The sequence below is a fragment of the Tachyglossus aculeatus genome, chromosome 3 (assembly GCF_015852505.1).
Source record: "Tachyglossus aculeatus isolate mTacAcu1 chromosome 3, mTacAcu1.pri, whole genome shotgun sequence".
Classification (NCBI taxonomy): Eukaryota; Metazoa; Chordata; class Mammalia; order Monotremata; family Tachyglossidae; genus Tachyglossus; species Tachyglossus aculeatus.
This window is the reverse complement of record NC_052068.1, coordinates 28173146-28198263: the sequence shown is the minus strand read 5'-3', so window position 1 is coordinate 28198263 and position 25118 is coordinate 28173146. Positions and strand designations below refer to the sequence as shown.

The following is a 25118-nucleotide window of genomic DNA, read 5'->3' as shown; positions in this document are numbered from 1 at the left end:
CCCCTCGTCCAATCGCAGCTCCGCCCCCGGCCCCGGCCCCTCGTCCTATCCCCGGCCCTCGCCCTCTCCCCGCTCCGCCCCCGGCCCCGCCCCCTCGTCCTATCCCCGGCCCTCGTCCTCTCCCCGCTCCGCCCCAGGCCCCGCCCCCTCGTCCTCGCCCCGCCCCGCCCCGCCCCGCCCCTCGTCCTAGCCCCGCCCGCCCCCGGCCCCGGCCCCGGCCCCTCGTCCTATCCCCGCTCCTCGTCCTATGCCCGCTCCGCTCCGGCCCCCCCGCCCTCGCCCTCGCCCGGCCCCTCGTCCTACCCCGCCCTCCCCCGGCCCCGCCCCCTCGCCCTAGCCCCGCCCCGTCGTCCTATCCCCGCCCCGCCCCCGGCCCCGCCCCTCGCCCCATCCCCGCTCCGCCCCCGGCCCCGCCCCCTCGCCCTCGGCCCGCCCCGCGCCCCGTCCAATCCCCGCTCGGCTCTCCGGCCCCGCCCCCTCGCCCTCTCCCCGCCCCTCGCCCAATCGCCGCCCCGCCCCCGGCCCCGCCCCCTCGGCCCGGTCCTCGCCCCGGCTCCCGTCCAATCCCCGGCCGGCCCCGGCCCCGGCCCTCGCCCGGCCCACGTGAGCGGAGCCCTCGGCAGCAGCAGTCGCCGCCTGTCCCGTCGGTCGGTCCTGTCCGTCCGTCCCGCCTGCCCGCCCTCAGCATGCCGCCGCCGCCGCTGCCCTTCTCCGTGTCCAAGGAGGCGGCCGTGGGCGCCGCCGTGCTGGGCGCCGCCTTGGCCGCCGGGGTGGCCCTGGGTAAGGCCCCCGGACCCCGCCCGGCGGGGCAGTGAGAAGAAGAATGACGGCATATCTGTTAAGCGCCTACCACGTGCTAGGCACTGTACTAAGCGCCGCAGCGGGGCTCAGCGCCAAGAGCCCGGGCTTTGGAGTCAGAGGTCGTGGGTTCCAAGCCCGGCTCTGGGCGAGTCACTCATTCAGTCGTATTTATTGAGCGCTTACTGGGTGGCCGCCTCCCACCCAGCTATATATAAATATAGAGACATATATATTATATAAGCGCTTAGTAGATATTATATATAGTATGTATATAGTCTATATGATATAATATGATATATACTATATTCCTCCCTTCCTTCCTCCCTTCAAGGCCCTGCTGAGAGCTCACCTCCTCCAGGAGGCCTTCCCAGACTGAGCCCCCTCCTTCCTCTCCCCCTCGTCTCCCTCTCCTAAATATAGATATAGATACATATATGTTATATAAGCGCTTAGTAGATATATATAGTATGTATATAGTATATATCATATAATATGATATATATTATATTCCTCCCTTCCTTCCTCCCTTCAAGGCCCTGCTGAGAGCTCACCTCCTCCAGGAGGCCTTCCCAGACTGAGCCCCCTCCTTCCTCTCCCCCTCGTCTCCCTCTCCTAAATATATAGATACATATATATTATATAAGCGCTTAGTAGATATTATATATACTATCTATATAGTATATATTATATAATATAGTATATATTATATTCCTCCCTTCCTTCCTCCCTTCAAGGCCCTGCTGAGAGCTCACCTCCTCCAGGAGGCCTTCCTAGACTGAGCCCCCTCCTTCCTCTCCATCCCCCCCATCTTACCTCCTTCCCTTCCCCACAGCACCTGTATATATGTTTGTACATATTTTTTACTCTATTTATTTATTTATTTTATTTGTACATATCTATTCTATTTATTTTATTTTGTTAGTATGTTTGGTTTTGTTCTCTGCCCCCCCCCCCCCCCTTTTAGACTGTGAGCCCACTGTTGGGTAGGGACTGTCTCTAGATGTTGCCAATTTGTACTTCCCAAGCGCTTAGTACAGTGCTGTGCACATAGTAAGTGCTCAATAAATACGATTGATGATGATGATGATGATAAGCGCTTAGTAAAGTGCAAGCGCTTAGTCCAGTGCTCTGCACATAGTAAGCGCTCAATAAATACAATTGATTGATATATTACATACCTGTATATATGTTTGTACGTATTTATTGCTCTGCTTATTTTAGTCGTACATATCCCCCTCCCCATCCCCCCACTTACCTCCTTCATCATCATCATCAGTCGTATTTATTGAGCACTTACTGTGTGCAGAGCACTGGACTAAGCGCTTGGGAAGTCCAAGTTGGCAACATATAGAGACAGTCCCTACCCAACAGTGGGCTCAACCTCCTTCCCTTCCCCTCAGCACCTGTATATATGTATATATGTTTGTACAGATTTATTACTCTATTTATTTTACTTGTACATATCTATTCTATTTATTTTATTTTGTTAGTATGTTTGGTGGTGTTGTCTGTCTCCCCCTTCTAGACTGTGAGCCCACTGTTAGGTAGGGACTGTCCCTATATGTTGCCAATTTGTACTTCCCAAGCGCTTAGTACAGTGTTGTGCACACAGTAAGCGCTCAATAAATACGATTGATTGATTGAAGAGCACCGGACTAAACGCTTGGGAAGTACAAGTTGTCAACATAGAGAGACGGTCGCTACCCAACAGCGGGCTCACAGTCTAGAAGGGGGAGATCTCTTAATTTCTCTGTGCCTCAGTTACCTCATCTCTAAAATGGGGACTAAGACTGTGAGCCCCCCGTGGGACAACCTGATCACCTTGTAATAATAATAATAATAATAACAATGGCATTTGTTAAGCGCTTACTACATGCAAGGCACGGTTCTAAGCGCCGGGGGGATACAAGGTGATCAAGCTGTCCCACGTGGGGCTCACAGCCTTAATCCCCATTTTACAGATGAGGTAACTGAGGCCCAGAGAAGTGAAGTGGCTTGCCCAAAGTCACACAGCTGACAATTGGCGGAGCTGGGATTTGAACCCATGACCTCTGACTCCAAAGCCTGTGCTCTTTCCACTGAGCCACACCGCCACTTGTCAGCCATGTGACTTTGGGCATGTCGCTTAACTTCTCTGTGGCTCAGTTACCTCATCTGTAAAATAGGGATTAAGACTGTGAGCCCCACGTGGGACAGCCTGATCACCTTGTATTATCTAGCTCAGTGCTTCGAACAGTGCATGGCACATAGTAAGCGCTTAACAAATGCCATCATTATTAGTATTATTATTATTATACAAACAAATCGTGTTGGACTCAGTCCCTGTCCCACGTGGGGCTCACAGTCTCAATCCCCATTTTCCAGATGAGGGAACCAAGGCCCAGAGAAGTGAAGTGACCTGCCTAAAGTCACCCAGCTGACAAGTGGCAGAGGCAGGATTAGAACTCTTGACCTTCTGTGGCAGAGGCAGGATTAGAACTCATCACCATATGTGGCAGAGGCAGGATTCGAACTCATGACCTTCTGTGGCAGAGGCAGAATTAGAACTCATGACCTTCTGACCCCCAGGCCTGGGCTCTATCCACTCTGCCATGCTGCCTTTGTGCCCCCGCAAAGGAAGCCCCACATTCCCTCCCCTCCTCTCCCTTTCTTTCCCTTCTCCTCCCTCCCACCTTCATTCATTCATTCATTGTCGTATTTATTGAGCGCTTACTGTGTGCAGAGCACTGTACTAAGCGCTTGGGAAATACAAATTGGCAGCATATAGAGACGGTCCCAACCCAACAACTGGCTCACAGTCGACAAGGGGGAGACAGACAACAAAACCAAACAAGTAGACAGGGGTCAATGCCATCAAAATAAATAGAATTGTAGCTATATACACATCATTAATAAAATATAGTAATAAATATGTACAAATATACAGAAGTACTGTGGGGGGGGGGGTAGGGCAGAGGGAGGGAGTAGGGGCGAGTAGGAAGAGGAGAGGAAAAGGGGGGCTCAGTCTGGGAAGGCCTCCTGGAGGAGGTGAGCTCTCAGGAGGGCTTTGAAGAAAGGAAGGGAGCTAGTTTGGCAGATGTGAGGAGGGAGGACATTCATCAATCGTCATCACCAGTCGTATTTATTGAGCGCTTACTGTGTGCAGAGCACTGTACTAAGCGCTTGGGAAGTCCAAGTCGGCAACATATAGAGACAGTCCCTACCCAACAGTGGGCTCACAGTCTAAAAGGGGGAGACAGAGAACAAAACCAAACATACTAACAAAAGAAAATAAATAGAATAGATATGTACAAGTAAAATAAATAGAGTAATAAATCTGTACAAACATATATACAGGTGCTGTGGGGAAGGGAAGGAGGTAAGATGGGGGGGATGGAGAGGGGGACGAGGGGGAGAGGAAGGAAGGGGCTCAGTCTGGGAAGGCCTCCTGGAGGAGGTGAGCTCTCAGTAGGGCCTTGAAGGGAGGAAGAGAGCTAGCTTGGCGGATGGGCAGAGGGAGGGCATTCCAGGCCAGAGGTAGGATGCGGGCCAGGGGTCGAGAGCGGGGCAGTTGCAGGTGGTCTGCCCACAGGGGAACCTGCCCCCGGCCAGACCTTAGGGGCAATCATGGTCATTCATTCAACCATTCATTCAGTCAGTCATCTTGATTGAGCACTTCCTGTGTGCAGAGCACTGTACTAACCGCTTCATTCAGAGAAGCGGCGTGGCACAGTGGAAAGAACGCGGGCTTTGCACTTGTCTGCTGTGTGACCTTGGGCAAGACGCTTAATAATATAATAATGATGGCATTTATTAAGTGCTTACTATGTGCAAAGCACTCTTCTAAGCACTGGGGAGGTTACAAGCTGATCAGGTTGTCCCATGGGGGGCTCACAGTCTTAATCCCCATTTTACAGATGAGGTACTGAGGCACAGTGAAGTGACTTGCCCAAAGTCACACAGCTGACAGTTGGCAGAGCCAAGGCTTGAACCTATGACCTCTGACTCCAAAGCCCGTGCTCTTTCCTCTGGGCCACTTCACTTCTCTGGGCCTCAGTTACCTCATCCGTAAAATGGGGATTAAAAGTGTGAGTTCCATGTGGGACAACCTGATTACCCCGTTATCTACCCCAGCGCGTTGAACAGTGCTTGGCACACTAGAAAGCAGTTAACCAATGCCATCATTATATAATATTAAGTGGTATTGATTTAGCACTTCCTGTGTGCAGAGCAATCAATCGATCAATCAATCGTATTTATTGAGCGCTTACTGTGTGCAGAGCACTGTACGAAGCGCCTGGGAAGTACAAGTCGGCAACACATAGAGACAGTCATCATCATCATCAGTCATATTTATTGAGCGCTTACTATGTGCAGAGCACTGTACTAAGCGCTTGGGAAGTACAAATTGGCAACATATAGAAACAGTCCCTACCCAACAGTGGGCTCACAGTCTAAAAGGGAGAGACAGAACAAAACCAAACATACTAACAAAATAAAATAAATAGGATAGATATGTACAAGTAAAATAAATAAATAGAGTAATAAATATGTACAGTCCCTACCCAACAGCGGGCTAAGCGCTTGGAAAGCACAGTGCAGCAATACAGAGAGACAATCCCTGCCCACAACGAGCTCACAGTCTAGTGGGGGGAGACAGACGTCAATACAGTGCTCCAGCGCTTAGAACAGTGCTCAGCGCCTAATAAATGCCTAACAGATACCATCATTATCAAAACAAGTAAACAGGCATGAATGTAAATAAATAGAATTATAGATATATATACAAATATACATAAATGTCGTGGGGCGGGGAGAGTGGGAAGAGCAAAGGGAGGGAGTCAGGGTGACGCGGAAGGGAGGGTGAGGTGAGGAAAAGGGGGACTTAGTCTGGGAAGGCCTCTTGGAGGAGGTGAGACTTCAGTAGGGCTTTGAAGCAGGGGGAGAGTGATTTCTGATGGATTTGAGGGGAGAGGGCATTCCAGGCCAGAGGCAGGACATGGGCCAGGGGTCGGCAGCGAGACTGGTGAGATCAGCACTTAGAACAGTGCTTTGCACATAGTAAGCGCTTAATAAATGCCATTATTATTATTATCAAGACCCACTGAGAAGATTAGCACTGGAGGAGGCCTTCCCAGACTGAGCCCCTTCCTTCCTCTCCCCCTCGTCCCCCTCTCCATCCCCCATCTTACCTCCTTCCCTTCCCCACAGCACATGTATATATGTATAGTTGTTTGTACATATTTATTACTCTATTTATTTATTTATTTTACTTGTGCATATCTATTCTATTTTATTTTGTTAGTATGTTTGGTTTTGTTCTCTGTCTCCCCCTTTTAGACTGTGAGCCCACTGTTGGGTAGGGACTGTCTCTATATGTTGCCAATTTGTACTTCCCAAGCGCTTAGTACAGTGCTCTGCATATAGTAAGCGCTCAATAAGTACGATTGATGATGATTAGCACTGGAGGACCAGAGTGTACCAGCTGGGATGTAGATGGACAGAAGGGAGGTGAGGTAGGAGCGGAGCCCTCTCTATATGTTGCCAACTTGTACTTCCCAAGCGCTTAGTACAGTGCTCTGCACACAGTAAGTGCTCAATAAATACGATTGATGATGATGATGATGATGATCTCCCCTCCCTCCTCTCCTACATCCTCCTCACCACCAGGCTGAAATTAGAAGGGCCCTGTGATGCAACTAAAGTTTACGCTCTCTCTTGGCTGATCACTTTTTAGCTATTCGCCTATTCTGTCACCTACTTTTAATTTCAGTCAATCACGTTTATTATTCTGTGTGCGGAATACTGTATTATGCTTAAGGACTTGAGAGAATAATGATGATAATAGTGGTACTTGTTAAGCACTTACTATGTGCCAAGCACCGTTCTAAGTGCTGGGGTTGGTTCAAGTTAATCAGGTTCACGACACAGTCCCTGTCCCACGTGGGGATCCCAGGCTCAATCCTTGGAGAGCTCATTCACTCCCGTGGCTTCACTTACCACTTCTATACAAATGATACCCAAATCTGCATCTCCAGCCCTGATCTCTCTCCCTCTCTCCTGTCTCGCATCTCCTCCTGACTTCAAGACATCTCTACTTGGATGTCCTCCTGTCACCTCAAATTTAACATGTCTGAAACAGCGCTCCTTTTCTTCCCACCCAAACCCTGTCCTCCCCCGACTTTCCCATCATTGTAGACTGTACCACCCTTCCTGTCTCACAAGCCCTTAACCTTGGCATTATCCTTGACTCCTCTGTCTCCCTCAACCCACGTATTCAATCCATCACCAAATCCTGTCAGTCCCACCTTCACAAGATTGCCAAAATTCACCCTTTCCTCTCCATCCCTCCTGCTACCACATTAATACAGTCACTCATCCTATCCCGCCTGGATTACCACGTCAGCCTCCTTGCTGACCTGCCAGCCTCCTGTCTTTCCCCACTCCAGTCCCTACTTAACTCTGCTTCCTGGATCATTTTTCTGTAAAAGCGTTCTGAACACGCCACCCCGCTCCTCAAAAAACTCCAGTGTTGCGTATCCATGTCTGTATCAAACAAGAGCTCTCCATTGTCTTTAAAGCACTCTATCACCTTACCCCCTCCTACCTCACTTCTCTTCTTTCCTTCTACAACCCAGCCCTCACACTTCACACTAGAGGAGTGAATAGTGCTAACCTTCTCACTGTGCATCGGACTCGCTTGTCTCGCTGCCTCCCTCCCTTCTCTAATCCAACAGACAACTACTGTCCCCCACTTCAAAGCCATATTGAAGGCACATCTCCTTCAAGAGGCCTTCCCAGACTAAGCCTCACTTATCCTCATCTCCTACTCCCTTCTGCATTGCCCTGACTTGCTCCCTTTGCTCTTCCCCACCTCCCAGCCCCAAAGCACTTTCTATATATATATATATATATATATATATACATACACATATTTACATATATATACATATATATGTATATATATACATATTTACATATATACATATATACATATATATACATTATATATGTAAATATGTATATATACACATATTTACATATTTACATATATATGTATATATACATGTATATATGTAAATATGTATATATATTTACATATATATGCATATATATATCTGTAATTTTATATATTTGCATTCATGTCTGTCTCCAACTCGACTGTGAGCTCGTGGTGGTCAGGGAACGTCACTGTTTATTGTTGTACTGTACTTTCCCAAGCGCTTAGTGTTCTGCACAGTAAGCGCTCAGTAAATACGATTGAATGAATTCATTGAATGAGTGATTGAATCCCCATTTTACAGATGAGGTAACTGAGGCCCAGAGACGTTAAGTGACTTGCCCAAGATCACACAGCGGACAAGTGGCGGGGCTGGGATTAGCACCCAGGTCCTTCTGACTCCCAGGTTTGAGCTCTATCCACTAAGCCACGCTGGTTTTCCGTACAGTATATGAGTTGGTAGATACATTTCCTGCCCACAAGGAGCTTACAGTCTAGAGGGGGAGACAGACATTAATATACATAAATTACAGATATGTTCATAATAATAATAATGATGGTATTTGTTAAGCTCTTACTATGTTCTAGGCACTGTACTAAGCGCTGGGCTGGATACAAGCAAATTGGGTTGGACTCAGTCCCTGTCCCACATAGGGCACACAGTCTTAGTTCCCATTTTATGGATGAAGTAACCGAGTTACAGAGAAGTGAAGTGACTTCCTCAAGCCCACACAGCAGACTATTAGCAGAAGTGCTGTGGAGCTGAGTGTGGGGTGAATAAAGGGTACAAATCCAAGTACAAGGATAATGCAGAAGCGAGTTGGAGAAGAGGAAATGAGAGCTCAGTTGGGAAAGGCCTCTTGGAGGTGATGTCATTGTAATAAAGCTTTGAAGGTGAGGAAGGTGATCCTCGGTTGAATACGAAGACGAGGGAGCTCCAGACCAGAGGCAGGGCGTAGGGTTGGTGGTGAGATAGACGAGATCAAGGTACAGTAAATAGATTGGCATTAGAGGAGCAAAGTGAGCAAGCTGGGTTGTAGCAGGAAATCAGAAAGATAAAGTAGGAGGGGGCAAGTTGATTGAGGGCTTTAAAGTCTATGGAAAGAAGTTTCCATTTGGATGGACGATTGCTGGAGATTCTTGAGTGGGGAAACATGGACTGAATGTTTCTGTAGAAAAATGATCTGGGCAGTAGTGTGGACTGAGGTGGGGAGAGACAGGAGATAGGAATGTCAGTAAGGAGGCTGATTCAATAATCAAGGCAGGGGAGGATAAGTACTTCAATCAACATGTAACAGTCGTCTACACCTGCTGCCTCGAATTCCTCCACGCCAACTCTCTCCTTGAGCCCCTCCAATCTGGCTTCCATCTCCTATGCTTCACCAAAACTCCCTCTCAAAGTTCTCCAATGACCTCCTTCTTGCCAAATCCAATGGCTCCTACTCCATCCTAACCCTCCTCGACCTCTCAGCTGCCTTCAACACTGTGGACCACCCCCTTCTCCTCAACACGCTATCCAACCTTGGCTTCACAGACTCCGTCCTCTCCTGGTTCTTCTCTTATCTCTCCGGCCGTTCATTCTCAGTCTCCTTTGCGGGCTCCTCCTCCCATCCCTTTACCATAGAGGTTCCTCAAGGGTCAGTTCTTGGTCCCTTTCTATTTTCTATCTACACTCACTCCCTTGGTGAACTCATTCGCTCCCTTGGCTTCAACTATTATCTCTACGCTGATGACACTCAAATCTACATCTCTGCCCCTGCTCTCTCTCCCTCCCTTTAGGCTCGGGTCTCCTCCTGCCTTCAGGACATCTCCATCTGGATGTCTGCCCACCATCTAAAACTCAATATGTCCAAGACTAAACTCCTTATCTTCCCTTCCAAACCCTGCCTTCTCCCTGACTTTCCCATCACTGTAGACGGCACTACCATCCTTCCCATCCCACAAGCCCGCAACCTTAGTTTCATCCTCGACTCTGCTCTCTCGTTCACTTCTCACATCCAATCCTTCACCAAAACCTGTCGGTCTCACCTCCACAACATTGCCGAGACCCGCCTTTTCCTCTCCATCCAAACCGTTACCTTGCTGGTTCAATCTCTCATCCTATCCCAGCTGGATTACTGCATCAGCCTCCTCTCTGATCTCCCATCCTCCTGTCTCTCCCCACTTCAGTCTGTACTTCACGCTGCTACCCGGATCATCTTTGTGCAGAAACGCTCTGGGCATGTCACTCCCCTCCTCAAAAATCTCCGGTGGTTGCCAGTCAACCTACGCATCAAGCAAAAACTCCTCACTCTCGGCTTCAAGGCTCTCCCTCACCTCGCCCCCTCCTACCTCACCTCCCTTCTCTCCTTCTACAGCCCAGACCGCACCCTCTGCTCCTCTGCCACTAACCTCCTCACTGTACCTCATTCTCGCCTGTCCTGCCATCGTTTCCCAGCCCACGTCTTTCCCCTGGCCTGGAATGCCCTCCCTTCACACATCTGCCAAACTAGCTCTCTTCCTCCATTTAAAGCCCTACTGAGAGCTCACCTCCTCCAAGGGGCCTTCCCAGACTGAGCCCCTTTTTTCCTCTTCTCCTCCCCACCCCCTCTGCCCTACCTCCTTCCCCTCCCCACAGCACCTGTATATATGTTTGTACAGATTTATTACTCCATTTATTTTACTTGTACATATTTACTTTTCTATTTTGTTAATAATGTTCATCTAGCTTTATTTCTATTGATTCTGATGACTTGACATCTGTCCATATGTTTTGCTTAATTGTCTGTCTCCCCCTTCTAGACTGTGAGCCTGTTGTTGGGTAGGAACCGTCTCTATGTGTTGCCAACTTGTACTTCCCAAGCACTTAGTACAGTGCTCTGCACACAGTAAGTGCTCAATAAATACGATTGAATGAATGAATGAATGGAGAGTTATGGGTGGATTTTAACAATGGTGTGAAAAAACTCCTCACTGTTGGCTTCAAGGCTCTTGCCCCCTCCTACCTCACCTCCCTTCTCGCCTTCTCCAGCCCAGCCCACACACTCCGCTCCTCTGCCGCTAACCTTCTCACTGTGCCTGTCCCGCCATTGACCCCTGGCCCACATCCTACCTCTGACCTGGAATGCCCTCCCTCCTCAAATCTGCCAAACTAGCACACTTCCTCCCTTCAAAGCCCTAGTTAGAGCTCTGTACTAATGAGTGAGAGCCTCACCTCCTCCAAGAGGCCTTCCCAGACTGAGCCCCACCTTTCCTCTGCTCCTCCTCCCCATCACCCCCACTGGCTCCCTCTGCTCTACCCCCATCCCTGCCCCACAGCACTTGTGTGTGTATATATGTACATATTTATATTTATTTTATTAATGATGTATATATCTATAATTCTATTTATATTGATGCTATTGATGCCTGTTTACTTGTTTTGAGGTCTGTCTCCCCCCTTCTAGACTGTGAGCCCGTTGTGGGCAGGGATTTTCTCTATTTGTTGCTGAAGTATACTTTTTAAGCGCTTAGTACGAGCTCTGCACACAGTAAGCGCTCAGTAAGTTCGATTGAATGAATGAATGAAAGTTGAACCAACAGGATTTGGTGACAGATTGAATATATAGGTTGAATAAGAGAGATGTGTCAAGGATTATGCCAAGGTTACAGGCAGGGAAATTCTGTTTATTGTTGTATTTGTACAAGCACTTAGTATGGTGTCCTGCACATAGTAAGTGCTGTATAATACAATTGATTGGTGTTGTCCACAGTGTTGGGAACAGCATTGAGAGGACATAATTTGGCATTTAGTATCCTTCTAACTCCCCCACTGGATTGCCAGCTGCTTTAGGACAGGGTCCCTGGCTTACTTTTGACAGGTGTAACTGAGAGCCTGTTATAGTACTTTGCACACTATGGGTGTGCAGGAGATACTACAAATGGATGGTGGATATGTCAAGGCGTGGAGATACTCGATCCTGTGCGTTCGGTTAGCCTGTGTCCTCTCCTCAGGGCGAAGGGCCCCTCAGTGGCTGTTTGGACCTCAGAAGAACCTGCTGCCGCCTCGAAAAAGTCCCCTGTGGTGTTACGTCCTGAGTCACTCGCTGAGAGAGCACCCTGTGTTGAAGAAGCTGAGACTGGTCAGTAATGGGGAAGAGGGTGGAGGGCTAGTGTGGAGGTGGAGTGGTGGTCAGGGGAAGAAAAGAAGGGTGGGATTCTCCGCCTTAAGTCCTTTTCCGTCCTAGACATGGAGCGTCAACCCCCTGCCTCTTTGCATCTGGAGAGCCTCTGGCTCCTAGCTGACAGGGCCCTGGAGATGTCACCTCACTAGCTGCTTCTTCTCCTTTCCAAGCCCAGGAAGTGGGTGTGGGGTGACCCTTTTTTTAGAAACATTCCCAGGAGCGGAAACTCCACTGCTTCTTCAGTCGCCATCCCAGTGCCTCCCCCCGTCTCTGTTGGGAGGTTCATCCTTCTGTCTAATCTAAACCTCTCATTGCATTCCCTTTCCTTCGGGAGAGGGAAAGCCACTGAAATCAGTCCTCACAGACCTGAAGCTGGTTAGTGATGGTCTCCTGCCCTCTCTCCTTTGGGGTAGGGAATCTGACTGCAGGGTAAGATTTCGGAGAGGGGGAGGAAAAGCTGCCGTCTGTCTGTCTGTCTGTCTGTCCTCCAGCTCACCCTGGAGCAACCGCAGGGAGAAATGATGGTGACGGCAGAGCAAGCGCAGTTACTGGCCAACCTGGTCCGACTCATCAAAGCCAAGAAAGTCCTTGAGATTGGTGAGGGGATGTGGCGGGATGGATGGCAGGAGAATGGGACGGAGGCTTAACCCTGGCTGGCAGGGCCCTGGTTTTCCTGTGACCTCGGAGCCTCCAAAACTTTCCGGCCAGATTTGCGAAGAGCTTTCCAAAAGCACCAGGCGGAGAAATGCATTTTGTCTCCGCCGTTTCCCGGTATCTTCACATACCCTCCTTCTGCTCTCCAGATCACTGGGCTCACACAACACCAATGTTTCCCAAAGCAGGTAAATTTAGATTACCTGGCCAGGCCAGGGAATCCTGCAGTCAGTCAGTGTGGCATTTTTTGAGTTCTTACTGTGGAAGAGCACTGTCCTTGGGAGGATGTAATAATAATAATAATAATAATAATGGCATTTATTAAGCGCTTACTGTGTGCAAAGCACTGTTCTAAGCACTGGGGAGGTTACAAGGTGATGAGGTTGTCCCAAGGGGGCTCACAGTCATCATCATCATCAATCGTATTTATTGAGCGCTTACTGTGTGCAGAGCACTGTACCAAGCACTTGGGAAGTACAAATTGGCAACATATAGAGACAGTCCCTACCCAACAGTGGGCTCACAGTCTAAAAGGGGGAGACAGAGAACAAAACCAAACATACTAACAAAATAAAATAAATAGAATAGATATGTACAAGTAAAATAGAGTAATAAATATGTACAAACATATATACATATATACAGGTGCTGTGGGGAAGGGAAGGAGGTAAGATGGGGGGGATGGAGAGGGGGACGAGGGGGAGAGGAAGGAAGGGGGGCTCAGTCTGGGAAGTAATTAAGTCTTAAAGTCTTAATCCCCATTTTACAGATGAGGTAACCGCGGCCCAGAAAAGTTAAGTGACTTGCCCAAAGTCACACAGCTGACAAGAGGCGGAGCCGATATTTGAATCCACGACCTCTGACTCCAAAGCCCGTGCTCTTTCCATTGAGCCGCGCTGCTTCTCTAAGGATACAGTACAATGGAGTTGGTAGACGTAGTCGCTGCCCACGAGGAGCTTACAGTGTAGGGGAATAACACAGAAAGAAGTGAGAGGAGGCACAGAGTATATTCGACCGGCCTCCTGATTTCTTCCAAACCCACCTGTACAGTTGGGTTAACCCAGGCACCAGGGAAACACCTCCATCCCCACTGGGCCATGGGTGGAGTCATGGGGAGGCAGTATGGTATAGTGGAAAGAGCATGGAGGTGGGGGGTCACAGTCAAGAGCCCCGGGTTCGAAGCCCAACTCCGCCATTGGCCTGCTGCGGGACCTTGGATAAGTTACTAAACCTTTCTGTGCCTCTATATCCCGATCTGTAAAATGGGGATAAGATTATCTCATTGTGGGCAGAGAAAGTGTCTGTTAATTCTGTTATATTGTGCTCTTCCAAGCGTTTAGTACAGTGCTCTGCACATAGGAAGTGCTCAGGAAATACAACTGACTGACAGTTGCATTCCCTCTAATAATAATAATAATAATAATAATGATGGTATTTATTAATCGCTTACTATGTGCAAAGCACTGTTCTAAGCGCTGGGGCGGTTACAAGGTGATCAGGTTGTCCCACAGGGGGCTCACAGTCTTAATCCTTAATCTTTAATCCTTAATCTTTTATTCATTCATTCAATCGTATTTATTGAGCGCTTACTGTGTGCAGAGCACTGTACTAAGCACTGGGAAAGTACAATTCGGTAACAAATCGTAAACCCTGTAGACCAGACCCGTTAAAACATGTCTTCCCAGTCAGCTCGAGTTTAACCCCCGTTCGTCGACGACCAACTCTTGCTGAATGTTTTCCTGACATTCATTCCTTCAGTCGTATTTATTGAGTGCTTACTGTGTGCAGAACACCGTACTAAGCGCTGGGAAAGTACAATTCGGTAACAAATCGTAAACCCTGTAGACCAGACCTGTTAAAAACGTGTCTTCCCAGTCAGCTCGAGTTTAACCCACGTTCGTCGACGACCAACTCTTGCTGAATGTTTTCCTGACATTCATTCCTTCAGTCGTATTTATTGAGCGCTTACTGTGTGCAGAGCACTGTACTAAGCGCTGGGAAAGTACAAGTCGGTAACAAATTGTAAACCCTGTAGACCAGACCTGTTAAAACGTGTCTTCCCAGTCAGCTCGAGTTTAACCCCCGTTCGTCGACGACCAACTCTTGCTGAATGTTTTCCTGACATTCATTCCTTCAGTCGTATTTATTGAGCGCTTACTGTGTGCAGAACACCGTACTAAGCGCTGGGAAAGTACAATTCGGTAACAAATCGTAAACCCTGTAGACCAGACCTGTTAAAAACGTGTCTTCCCAGTCAGCTCGAGTTCAACCCACGTTCGTCGACGACCAACTCTTGCTGAATGTTTTCCTGACATTCATTCCTTCAGTCGTATTTATTGAGTGCTTTCTGTGTGCAGAGCACTGTACTAAGCGCTGGGAAAGTACAAGTCGGTAACAAATCGTAAACCCTGTAGACCAGACCTGTTAAAAACGTGTCTTCACAGTCAGCTCGAGTTTAACCCCCGTTTGTCGACGACCAACTCTTGCTGAATGTTTTCCTGACATTCATTCCTTCAGTCGTATTTATTGAGCGCTTACTGTGTGCAGAACACAGTACTAAGCGCTGGGAAAGTACAATTTGGTACAATTTGGTAACAAATCGTAAACCCTGTAGACCAGACCTGTTAAAAACGTGTCTTCCCAGTCAGCTCGAGTTTAACCCACGTTCGTCAACGACCAACTCTTGCTTTTAGACTGTGAGCCCACTGTTGGGTAGGGACTGTCTCTAAATGTTGCCAACTTGTACTTCCCAAGCTCTTAGTACGGTGCTCTGCACACAGTAAGCGCTCCATAAACACGATTGATTGATTGATTAATCCCCATTATACAGATGAGGTAATTGAGGCACAGAGAAGTGACTTATCCAAGGTCACAGAGCTGAGAATTGGCGGAGCCGGGATTTGAACCCATGGCCTCTGACTCCAAAGCCTGTGCTCTTTCCACTGAGCCACGCTGCTTCTCTAAGACAGGGAGCCCTGGGTTGGGTGGGGACGGTGCCCTGCTGCGATTATCTCGTGTCTATCCCAGTGCCTAGCACAAGGCTCAGCACAGGGTAAGTGTTTTATTAGATGTCATTATGACAATTACCTGCGTGTCTTTCCCCAGGCACGTTCACAGGGTACAACACGCTGAGCCTGGCCCTGGCCCTGCCTGATGACGGGCGAGTGGTGTCCTGTGAAGTCTGCGCCTCGTTTGCCGAGATCGGCAGACCCCTCTGGAAGGCGGTAAGTTCATCAGTCGTATTTATTGAGCGCTTACCGTGTGCATCCCAGCAACAATTCCTGCACCCAATAGATAAGAATGATATTTGGACTTAATAATCATGATGATTGTGATATTTAAGCGCTGACTGTGTGCCAGGCACTGTACTAAGCGTCGTGGTGGATATAAGCAAATCAGGTGGCACACAGTTACTATAAAGCAGCATGGTTCAGTGGAAAGAGCCCGGGCTTTGGAGTCAGAGGTCAGGGGTTCGAATCCCAGCTCCGCCACAAGTCTGCTGTGTGACTTTGGGCAAGTCACTTAACTTTGTTCTCTGTCTTCCCCTTCTAGACTGTGAGCCCACTGTTGGGTAGGGACTGTCTCTATATGTTGCCAACTTGTACTTCCCAAGCGCTTAGTACAGTGCTCTGCACACAGTAAGCGCTCAATAAATACGATTGATTGATTGATTCTCTGAGCCTCAGTTACCTCATCTGTAAAATGGGGATTGACTGTGAGCCCCACGTGGGACAACTTAATCACCTTGTATCCTCCCCAGCGCTTAGAACAGTGCTTTGCACATAGTAAGCGCTTAACAAATGCCATCATCATTATTATTATTATTATGTGCCAAGCACTGGGGTAGATACAAGATAATCAGGTCAGACACAGTTCCTGTCCCACGTGGGGCTCACAGTGTGAGAAGGAAGGAGAACAGGTATTTAGTCCCCATTTTACAGATGAGGGAACTGAGGCACAGAGAAGTTAAATGACTTCCCCAAGGTCACACAGTAGGCAAGTGACAGAACCAGGAGCGTAGCTCAGTGGAAAGAGCACAGGCTTTGGAATCATTCATTCATTCATTCAATCGTATTTATTGAGCGCTTACTGTGTGCAGAGCACTGTACTAAGTGCTTGGGAAGTACAAGTTGGCAACATATAGAGACGGTCCCTACCCAACAGCGGGCTCACAGTCTAGAAGGGTTAGACAGACAACAAAACAAAACAAATGAACAAAAGAAAATAAATAGAATAAGTATGTACAAATAAAATAGAGTAATAAATACGTACAAACATATACAGGTGCTGTGTGGAAGGGAAGGAGGTAAGGCAGGGGGGATGGGGAGGGGGAGAGGAAGGAGGGGGCTCAGTCTGGGAAGGCCTCCTGGAGGAGGTGAGCTCTCAGTAGGGCTTTGAAGGGAGGAGGAGAGCTAGCTTGGTGGATGTGGGGAGGGAGGGCATTCCAGGCCAAGGGGAGGACGTGGGCTGGGGGTCGACGGCAGGACAGGCAAGAATGAGGCACAGTGAGGAGATTAGCGGCCGAGGAGCGGAGGGTGAGGGCTGGGCTGGAGAAGGAGAGAAGGGAGGTGAGGTAGGAGGGGGTGAGGTGATGGGGAGCCTGGAAGCCGAGGATGAGGCGTTTTTGCCTGATGCGTAGGTTGATTGGTAGCCACTGGAGATTTTTGAGTCAGGGGTCATGGGTTCAAATCCTGGCTCCGCAACTTGTCAGCTGTGTGACTTTGGGCAAGTCACTTAACTTCTCTGTGCCTCAGTCGCCTCATCTGTAAAATGGGGATTAAGACTGTGAGCCCCCTGTGGGACAACCTGATCACTTTGTAACCTCCCCAGTGCTTTGAACAGTGCTTTGCACATAGTAAGCACTTGATAGATGCCATCATTATTTATTATTATTATTTATTTATACCCCAGTCTTGAAGTCAGAGAGGGCTGGCTCTGCCTCTTCCTGCCACCCTTCTGGCTAGGACCTCCTCTGTCCCACCGTGAGCAGATGTCACCCAGGATTCTGTAAGAGTTTCCTCTCTTCCCCTTGCCCGAGTGTGTGTTCACCCTGGCACCAAAAGAGGATTCTGAAGATAATAATAATAATGGTATTTGTTAAGCGCTTACTATGTGCAAAGCACTGTTCTAAGTGCTGGGGAGGTTACCAGGTGATCAGGTTGCCCCAGGAGCGGGGTGGGGGGCTCACAGTTTTAATCCCCATTTTACAGATGAGGTAAAGGAAGCAGCGTGGCTCAGTGGAAAAGAGCCCGGGCTTTGGAGTCAGAGGTTGTGGGTTCAAATCCCAGCTCCGCCAATTGTCAGCTGGGTGACTTTGGGCAAGTCACTTCAGTTCTCTGGGCCTCAGTTACCTCATCTGGAAAATGGGGACTAAGACTGTGAGCCCCACGTGGGACAACCTGATCACCTGGGAACCTCCCCAGCGCTTAGAACAGTGCTTTGCACATAGTAAGCGCTTAATAACTGCCATCATTATTATTATTATTGTTATTATGAGGTAACTGAGGCACAGAGAAGTTAAGTGACTGGCCCAAAGTCACACAGCTGACAAGTGGCGAAGCCGGAATTTGAACCCATGACCTCTGACTCCAAAGCCCGTGCTCTTTCCACTCAGCCACGCTCCTTAAGCTCCGAAAGCTTCCACTGCACACACTCCTTTGCGGTCTCTGCCTCAGACCGGCAGCCCTTTTTCAGTGCCTGAGCTGTCACCTCAGCAAGAGCTCTTGTTTTTAGATTACCTTACTCATCATCATCAATCGTATTTATTGAGCGCTTACTATGTGCAGAGCACTGTACTAAGCACTTGGGAAGTACAAGCTGGCAACATATAGAGACAGTCCCTACCCAACAGTGGGCTCACAGTCTAAAAGCACCTTACTGTGCTTCCCTTTCCAAATGTTCAGAAATCCTCCGAGCCTCACCTTCGTGGTTGGACCATGAGACTCGGGTACCTGCGAGTCCTCCTTTAAGAGGCTCAGATGTACCTGAGGTTAGGGAAGCATCTCTTTTTCCGTTCCCCAACCCCAATGTCACCCTCAGCCTCCCACCCCAGAGCTCCTTCCACTCTGTCTCTTTTTCTGGTTCTAGGCTGGCGAGGAGCAGAAGATCGATCTGCACATTAAACCGGCACTCCAGTTGCTCGGTAAGTGGGAGCCACGTCTGAATGTTGGGGACCCCTTTTAGACTGTGAGCCCCTTTTAGACTGTGAGCCCACTGTTGGGTAGGGACTGTCTCTATATGTTGCCGACTTGTACTTCCCAAGCGCTTAGTACAGTGCTCTGCACACAGTAAGCGCTCAATAAATACGATTGATGATGATGATGATGATGATCCAGGTTGGGCACCGGCCCCTGGCCAGACTGACCACAGCTGAGCTCCGCCTGTTGGACCCCAGACGGAGCCCCCTTTTTCCTCTCCTCCTCCCCATCCCCCCGGCCCTACCTCCATCCCCTCCCCACAGCACCTGTATATCTGTTTGTACAGATTTATTGCTCTATTTTACTTGTACATATTTACTATTCTATTTATTTTGTTAATGATGTGCATTTAGCTTTAATTTGTTCTGACGACTTGACACCTGTCCACATGTTTTGTTTTGTTGTCTGTCTCCCCTTTCTAGCCTGTGAGCCCGTTGCTGGGTAGGGACCGTCTCTATATGTTGCCAGCTTGTACTTCCCGAGCGCTTAGTACAGTGCTGTGCACACAGTAAGCACTCAATAAATGCGACTGAATGAATGAATGGATGGATGGATGGGTGTTCTTTGTTCAGGAGGCTGCTTGCACCTCTGCACGGGTGTACATATTTATTACTCTATTTTACTTGTACATATCTATTCTGTTTATTTTATTTTGTCAATATGTTTGGTTTTGTTCTCTGTCTCCCCCTTCTAGACCGTGAGCCCGTTGTTCGGTAGGGACTGCCTCTATATGTTGCCCACTTGGACTTCCCAAGCGCTTAGTACAGTGCTCTGCACACAGTAAGCGCTCAATAAATTGAGTGATTGATTGGAAAGACTGAAATCAGCAGGGCAGAGGAAACTCCCACGTCCCCTGAGCTGGATGTGGCCAAGGTTGCGGGGTACAGCTCCCCTCCCATCTGCACTTTGTTCTTAGTGGCAGTAGGTAAAGGTGGCAGTGCCAGGCTGAGAGGCATGGCAGCCTAAGATAACAGCCAGTTTGGTCCAAGTTGTGGGCTCACTTTTCAACCTACTGTGCAGCCAGAGTTTGCTTTATGTTTCCGTACTTCAATCAATCAATCAATCAATCGTATTTATTGAGTGCTTACTATGTGCAGAGCACTGTACTAAGCACTTGGGAAGTACAAATTGGCATCACATAGAGACAGTCCCTACCCAACAGTGGGCTCACAGTCTAAAAGGGGGAGACAGAGAACAGAACCAAACATACCAACAAAATAAAATAAGTAGGATAGAAATGTACAGGTAAAATAAATAAATAAATAAATAAATAGAGTAATAAATATGTACAACCATATACACATATATACAGGTGCTGTGGGGAAGGGAAGGAGGTAAGACGGGGGGATGGAGAGGGGGACGAGGGGGAGAGGAAAGAAGGGGCTCAGTCTGGGAAGGCCTCCTGGAGGAGGTGAGCTCTCAGCAGGGCCTTGAAGGGAGGAAGTTTCCCCGCTAACATAACAGTTATAGGAACAAACAAGTAGTAGGCACGCAATACTATTGATTTTAAAATGGCATTTATTAACCACTTGCCACATTTCCATACTGATCTCCCTGCCTCCAGCCTCTTCTCGCTCCAATCCATTTACTCTGCTGTTCGGATGATCTTTCTAAAACATTCTGCACTCGTCTCTCCCCTTAGTCAAATGGTTACAGACTGTGTATTAAGCACTGGGTAGGTATAAGATAATCAGTAGGGATTACTACTGCCCGCCCCTCCCATAGAGCTCATGCTCCGTGGTAGCTATCTTATCTCCATTTTATTGATGAGGAAACAGACACTGATATTGAGTGACTTTCCCAAGGTCACATAGGAGGCCAGTGGCAAGAGCTGGAACCGGATTTCATGGTTCCTAATCCCCTTCTCTTTCCATAAGGCCACGCTGCTCTCTCAGAAACCGCCAATGGACAACATCTGCATTAAACAGAAACTCCTCACCATTAGCTCTGAGACCCTCAGTCAGCTCTCTCTTCCTACCTAACCTCACTAATTTCCTACTGCAACCCCATCCACACACTCCACTCCTCTAACACTAACCTATTCAATCAATCAATCAATCAATCGTATTTATTGAGCGCTTACTGTGTGCAGAGCACTGTACTAAGCGCTTGGGAAGTACAAGTTGGCAACATATAGAGGCAGTCCCTACCCAACAGTGGGCTCACAGTCTAGAAGGGGGAGACAGAGAACAAACCCAAACATACTAACAAAATAAAATAAATAGAATAGATATGTACAAGTAAAATAGAGTAATAAATATGTACAAACACGTACAAGCAACAGAGACAATCCCTACCCAACAACGGGCTGACAGTCTAGAAGGGGGAGACAGACAACAAAACAAGTAGACAGGCATCAATAGAATCAAAATAGATAAATAGAATTATAGATAATAATCATTTTGATATTTGTTAAGGGCTTACTATGTGCAAAGCACCGTTCTAAGCACTGGGGAGGATACAAGGTGATCCGGTTGTCCCATGTGGGGCTCACAATCTTAATCCCCATTTTACAGATGAGGTAACTGAGGCACAGAGAAGTGCCTCTACTATCTACTTCGATCTCATCTATCCCTCCACCACTCCTTGCCCACATCCTCCCTCAGTTCTGGAACTCCCTCCTCCTTCATATCTGACAGTCCACCACTCTCCCACCTTCAAAACCCTCCTAAAATCACGTCTCCTCCAAGAGGCATTCCCAGACTAAATAATCCTTTGATTTCCCCTATCCATTCTCTCTGAGTCGACTGCACTTGGCTGTGTACCTCTTAAGCACTTTGATACCCCAGCCCTGTAAAACTTACGTGAATATTCCTGTATTTTGTTTCCCTTATATCTAATCCATTTTAATGTGTCTCCTCCTGTAGATTGTAAACTTGTGGTCAGGGATTGCATCTACCAAGGCTTTTTTGTACTTTCCCAAGTGCTTAGTACAGTGCTCTGCACACAGTAGGTGCCACTGATTGATGGAGGTAAATATGTGCCATCTATAGAGGCAAATGTTACTTCCAATTTTCGCTTGCTTGCCTGGAACCTAGTTGCAGACATGGAGTAAAGATTCCCCTCCCCACTCTTGCTCTGGGAGGTCTGTGGGACTCTGGTTTTCGAAAAATATAAGAATTTTGGGGAAGGGCCATACCCAGTGGGCAGGAGCCTCCTAGCCAGCCTTGCAGATAGATCAGAACATTTACCAGCCCAAGAAATATCTCCCTAGCCGGATCACTTAAGTATTGAAATCTGCTTCATTATCACTGAGCCTGGGCATTTAGTCTCTGCGTGACTCAATCCATGGATTTTCTCCTGGGGACTGCTGTTTGCCCTGCCCATACTCACCACCATTGAGTGGAGAAGGAAAGGGAGAATGGCTGGAAGCTAATGAACAGAGCCTCCCTGGAGTGGGTCCCACACCCCATGGGTGGGGCGGGCGTCTGCATGTGGAAAGGGCCGTATACCTAAGCGTGTCTGTTTTGGGCAGAGGAGCTCTTGGCTGCAGGAGAGGGCGGCACCTTCGACGTGGCCTTCATTGACGCGGACAAGGATAACTGCACCGACTATTACGAGAAGTGTCTCCGTCTCGTCCGGCCAGGCGGCATCATCGCCATCAACAACGTGAGCTTGGGAAGTTTGGACAGGGGAGGGGCTGAAATCCTCCTGTGGTGTCTCCTTACCTGTTGGTCTCTCTGATCTCCCATCCTCGTGTCTCTCTCCACTTCAATCCATACTTCATGCTGCTGCCCGGATTATCTTTGTCCAGAAACGCTCTGGGCATATTACTCCCCTCCTCAAAAATCTCCAGTGGCTACCAATCAATCTGCGCATCAGGCAGAAACTCCTCACCCTGGGCTTCAAGGCTCTCCATCACCTCGCCCCCTCCTACCTCACCTCCCTCCTCTCCTTCTACTGCCCAGCCCGCACCCTCCGCTCCTCCACCGCTAATCTCCTCACCGTACCTCGTTCTCGCCTGTCCCGCCGTCGACCCCCGGCCCACGTCATCCCCCGGGCCTGGAATGCCCTCCCTCTGCCCCTCCGCCAAGCTAGCTCTCTTCCTCCCTTCAAGGCCCTGCTGAGAGCTCACCTCCTCCAGGAGGCCTTCCCAGACTGAGCCCCCTCCTTCCTCTCCCCCTCGTCCCCCTCTCCATCCCCCCATCTTACCTCCTTCCCTTCCCCACAGCACCTGTATATATGTATATATGGTTGTACATATTTATTACTCTATTTATTTGTTTATTTATTTTACTTGGACATTTCTATCCTATTTATTTTATTTTGTTGGTATGTTTGGTTCTGTTCTCTGTCTTCCTCTTTTAGACTGTGAGCCCACTGTTGGGTAGGGACTGTCTCTATGTGTTGCCAATTTGTACTTCCCAAGCGCTTAGTACAGTACTCTGCACATAGTAAGCGCTCAATAAATACGATTGATTGATTGATTGATTGATTTTGGAGCCAGGTGGCCCAATGAACTCCTGGAGTCTTTCCTCAACCTCTTCCCTTCCTCCTTCCCTCATTCTCTTCTCCTGCCAGGGCCAAGTTCCTAACTTTCCCCGCGACCAGAGGCATCAGCCTCATGCGGACAAGTGAAGCTTCAACTTCCCAGAACAGTTTAAGCGGGGTGGGCAGCTACAGGCCTGCTCAGCCCTTCCCCACCACACCATCCCTTGGAATCAGAAAGAGATGGGTGTTGAGCTGAGATGTTGGCACACTGCTTCTTAGCTCTGCAGTCGGGAGGACGCCGCCACCCTGGCTTTTCCCAACGACTTCAGGCCCCAGTGCCCATTCTCACCCCCGGCTCCCACTCCATTGTTGGTCCCGCTGTGGCAGTTCCAGACTGAGAGGCAGCATGGAACTGTGGCCCCACGGGCTTTATACCAGCTCCATCCATCCCCACCACATCCCCAGAGAATCCTTCAGCCTTCCAAGGAGCAACAGCGGGAGGGAGGTGAGCAGATGACCTTCCCTCTGGAGCCCTAGAGCCCCGGGAGGGCAAGAGAAACAGCGTGTTGGCCCCAGTGAGTTCTCTGTTGTCCTCTCCCCTTCTCCCCCTCCCTCCTCTCCTTGCCCCACATTCCCCTCCAAAACTCAAAGTGAAAATTTGGCACCCCTGCCTAGTCTCAATTTCCCTTGGCAAAATGGAGCCTCTTCCTTACCCTCTGCCCCAGACTGTCTCCCTCACCGTTCTCCCGGCTGTTAGCTTCAGTCAATCAATCAATCAGTCAATCGTATTTATTGAGCGCTTACTGTGTGCAGAGCACCGTACTAAGCGCTTGGGAAGTACAAGTTGGCAACATCTAGAGACAGTCCCTACCCAACAGTGGGCTCACAGTCTAGAAGGGGGAGACAGAGAACAAAACATATTAACAAAATAAAATGAACAGAATAGATATGTACAAGTAAAATAGAGTAATAAATATGTACGAACATATATACAGGTGCTGTGGGGAAGGGAAGGAGGTAAGATGGGGGGATGGAGAGGGGGGTGAGGGGGAGAGGAAGGAGGGGGCTCAGTCTGGGAAGGCCTCCTGGAGGAGGTGAGCTCTCAGTAGGGCCTTGGAGGGAGGAAGAGAGCTAGCTTGGCGGATGTTGGGAGGGAGGGCATTCCAGGCCCGGGGGATGACGTGGGCCGGGGGTCGATGGTGGGACAGGTGAGAATGAGGCATGGTGAGGAGATTAGCGGCAGAGGAGCGGACCTGTGACAGAAAGCGCTGCTGGCACAGAGATTCACCTGTTCAAATGTGCACCCTCCGGAAAACTTGCAAGTGATTTTAAAATCCTGTTTGCGTACCACGTAAGGCTTAAAAAACCCAGAAATCTCCTTCCCGCCCTCACCTTCTCCTTCTTTCAGCTATGTTGGACTTGAGGGAATTTTGCGGCGAAATGATCTTCAGTTAGGTTTCCAGTGGGAGAGTCCGGCTGGCCCGGGGCGGCCCCAGTCATCTATACCGGGAGGAGTCACGAGCTGTCTTGACCTCCCCTCAGGTTCTCTGGCACGGAGAAGTGCTGACGCCAAGGAAGGGTGACCTGGCCACCCAGCGAGTTAATGACCTGAACAAGCGGGTGTTCCGAGACCCCCGAGTCAACATCAGCTTGGTGCCTTTGGGGCCTGGCATGACGTTGGCCTTCAAACTTTAGAGAGGCCGCACGGTGGACCGGACCCCACGGGGGCAGGGAGCAGAGCACCAGGCCAACCAGTCAGCCGCAGGTAATGGGGCTTTAAAGACAGCGCTGGCTGGGGAGAGCTGGGCCTGCCCAGGAGAGTGAGAAAAAGAAAATGGTGACTCATAATGGTCGCAGGCAATTGCAGAAAGATGCTCTAATTTTTTTGTAAAGCAATAAATACCACAATTATTA

The 25118-nt window shown here is 49.0% G+C and overlaps 1 protein-coding gene across 1 annotated transcript; it reads left to right on the top strand.

Moving 5' to 3' along the window:
* Window positions 1-608: 608 nt before the first annotated feature.
* COMTD1 (catechol-O-methyltransferase domain containing 1) lies at window positions 609-25118 on the top strand. The gene is made up of 7 exons (XM_038744433.1): window positions 609-780; window positions 11753-11880; window positions 12414-12519; window positions 15682-15800; window positions 18664-18718; window positions 22249-22382; window positions 24747-25118. The coding sequence occupies exons 1-7, from the start codon at window positions 687-689 to the stop codon at window positions 24897-24899; spliced, it is 789 nt and encodes a 262-aa protein (XP_038600361.1). The 5' UTR covers window positions 609-686; the 3' UTR covers window positions 24900-25118.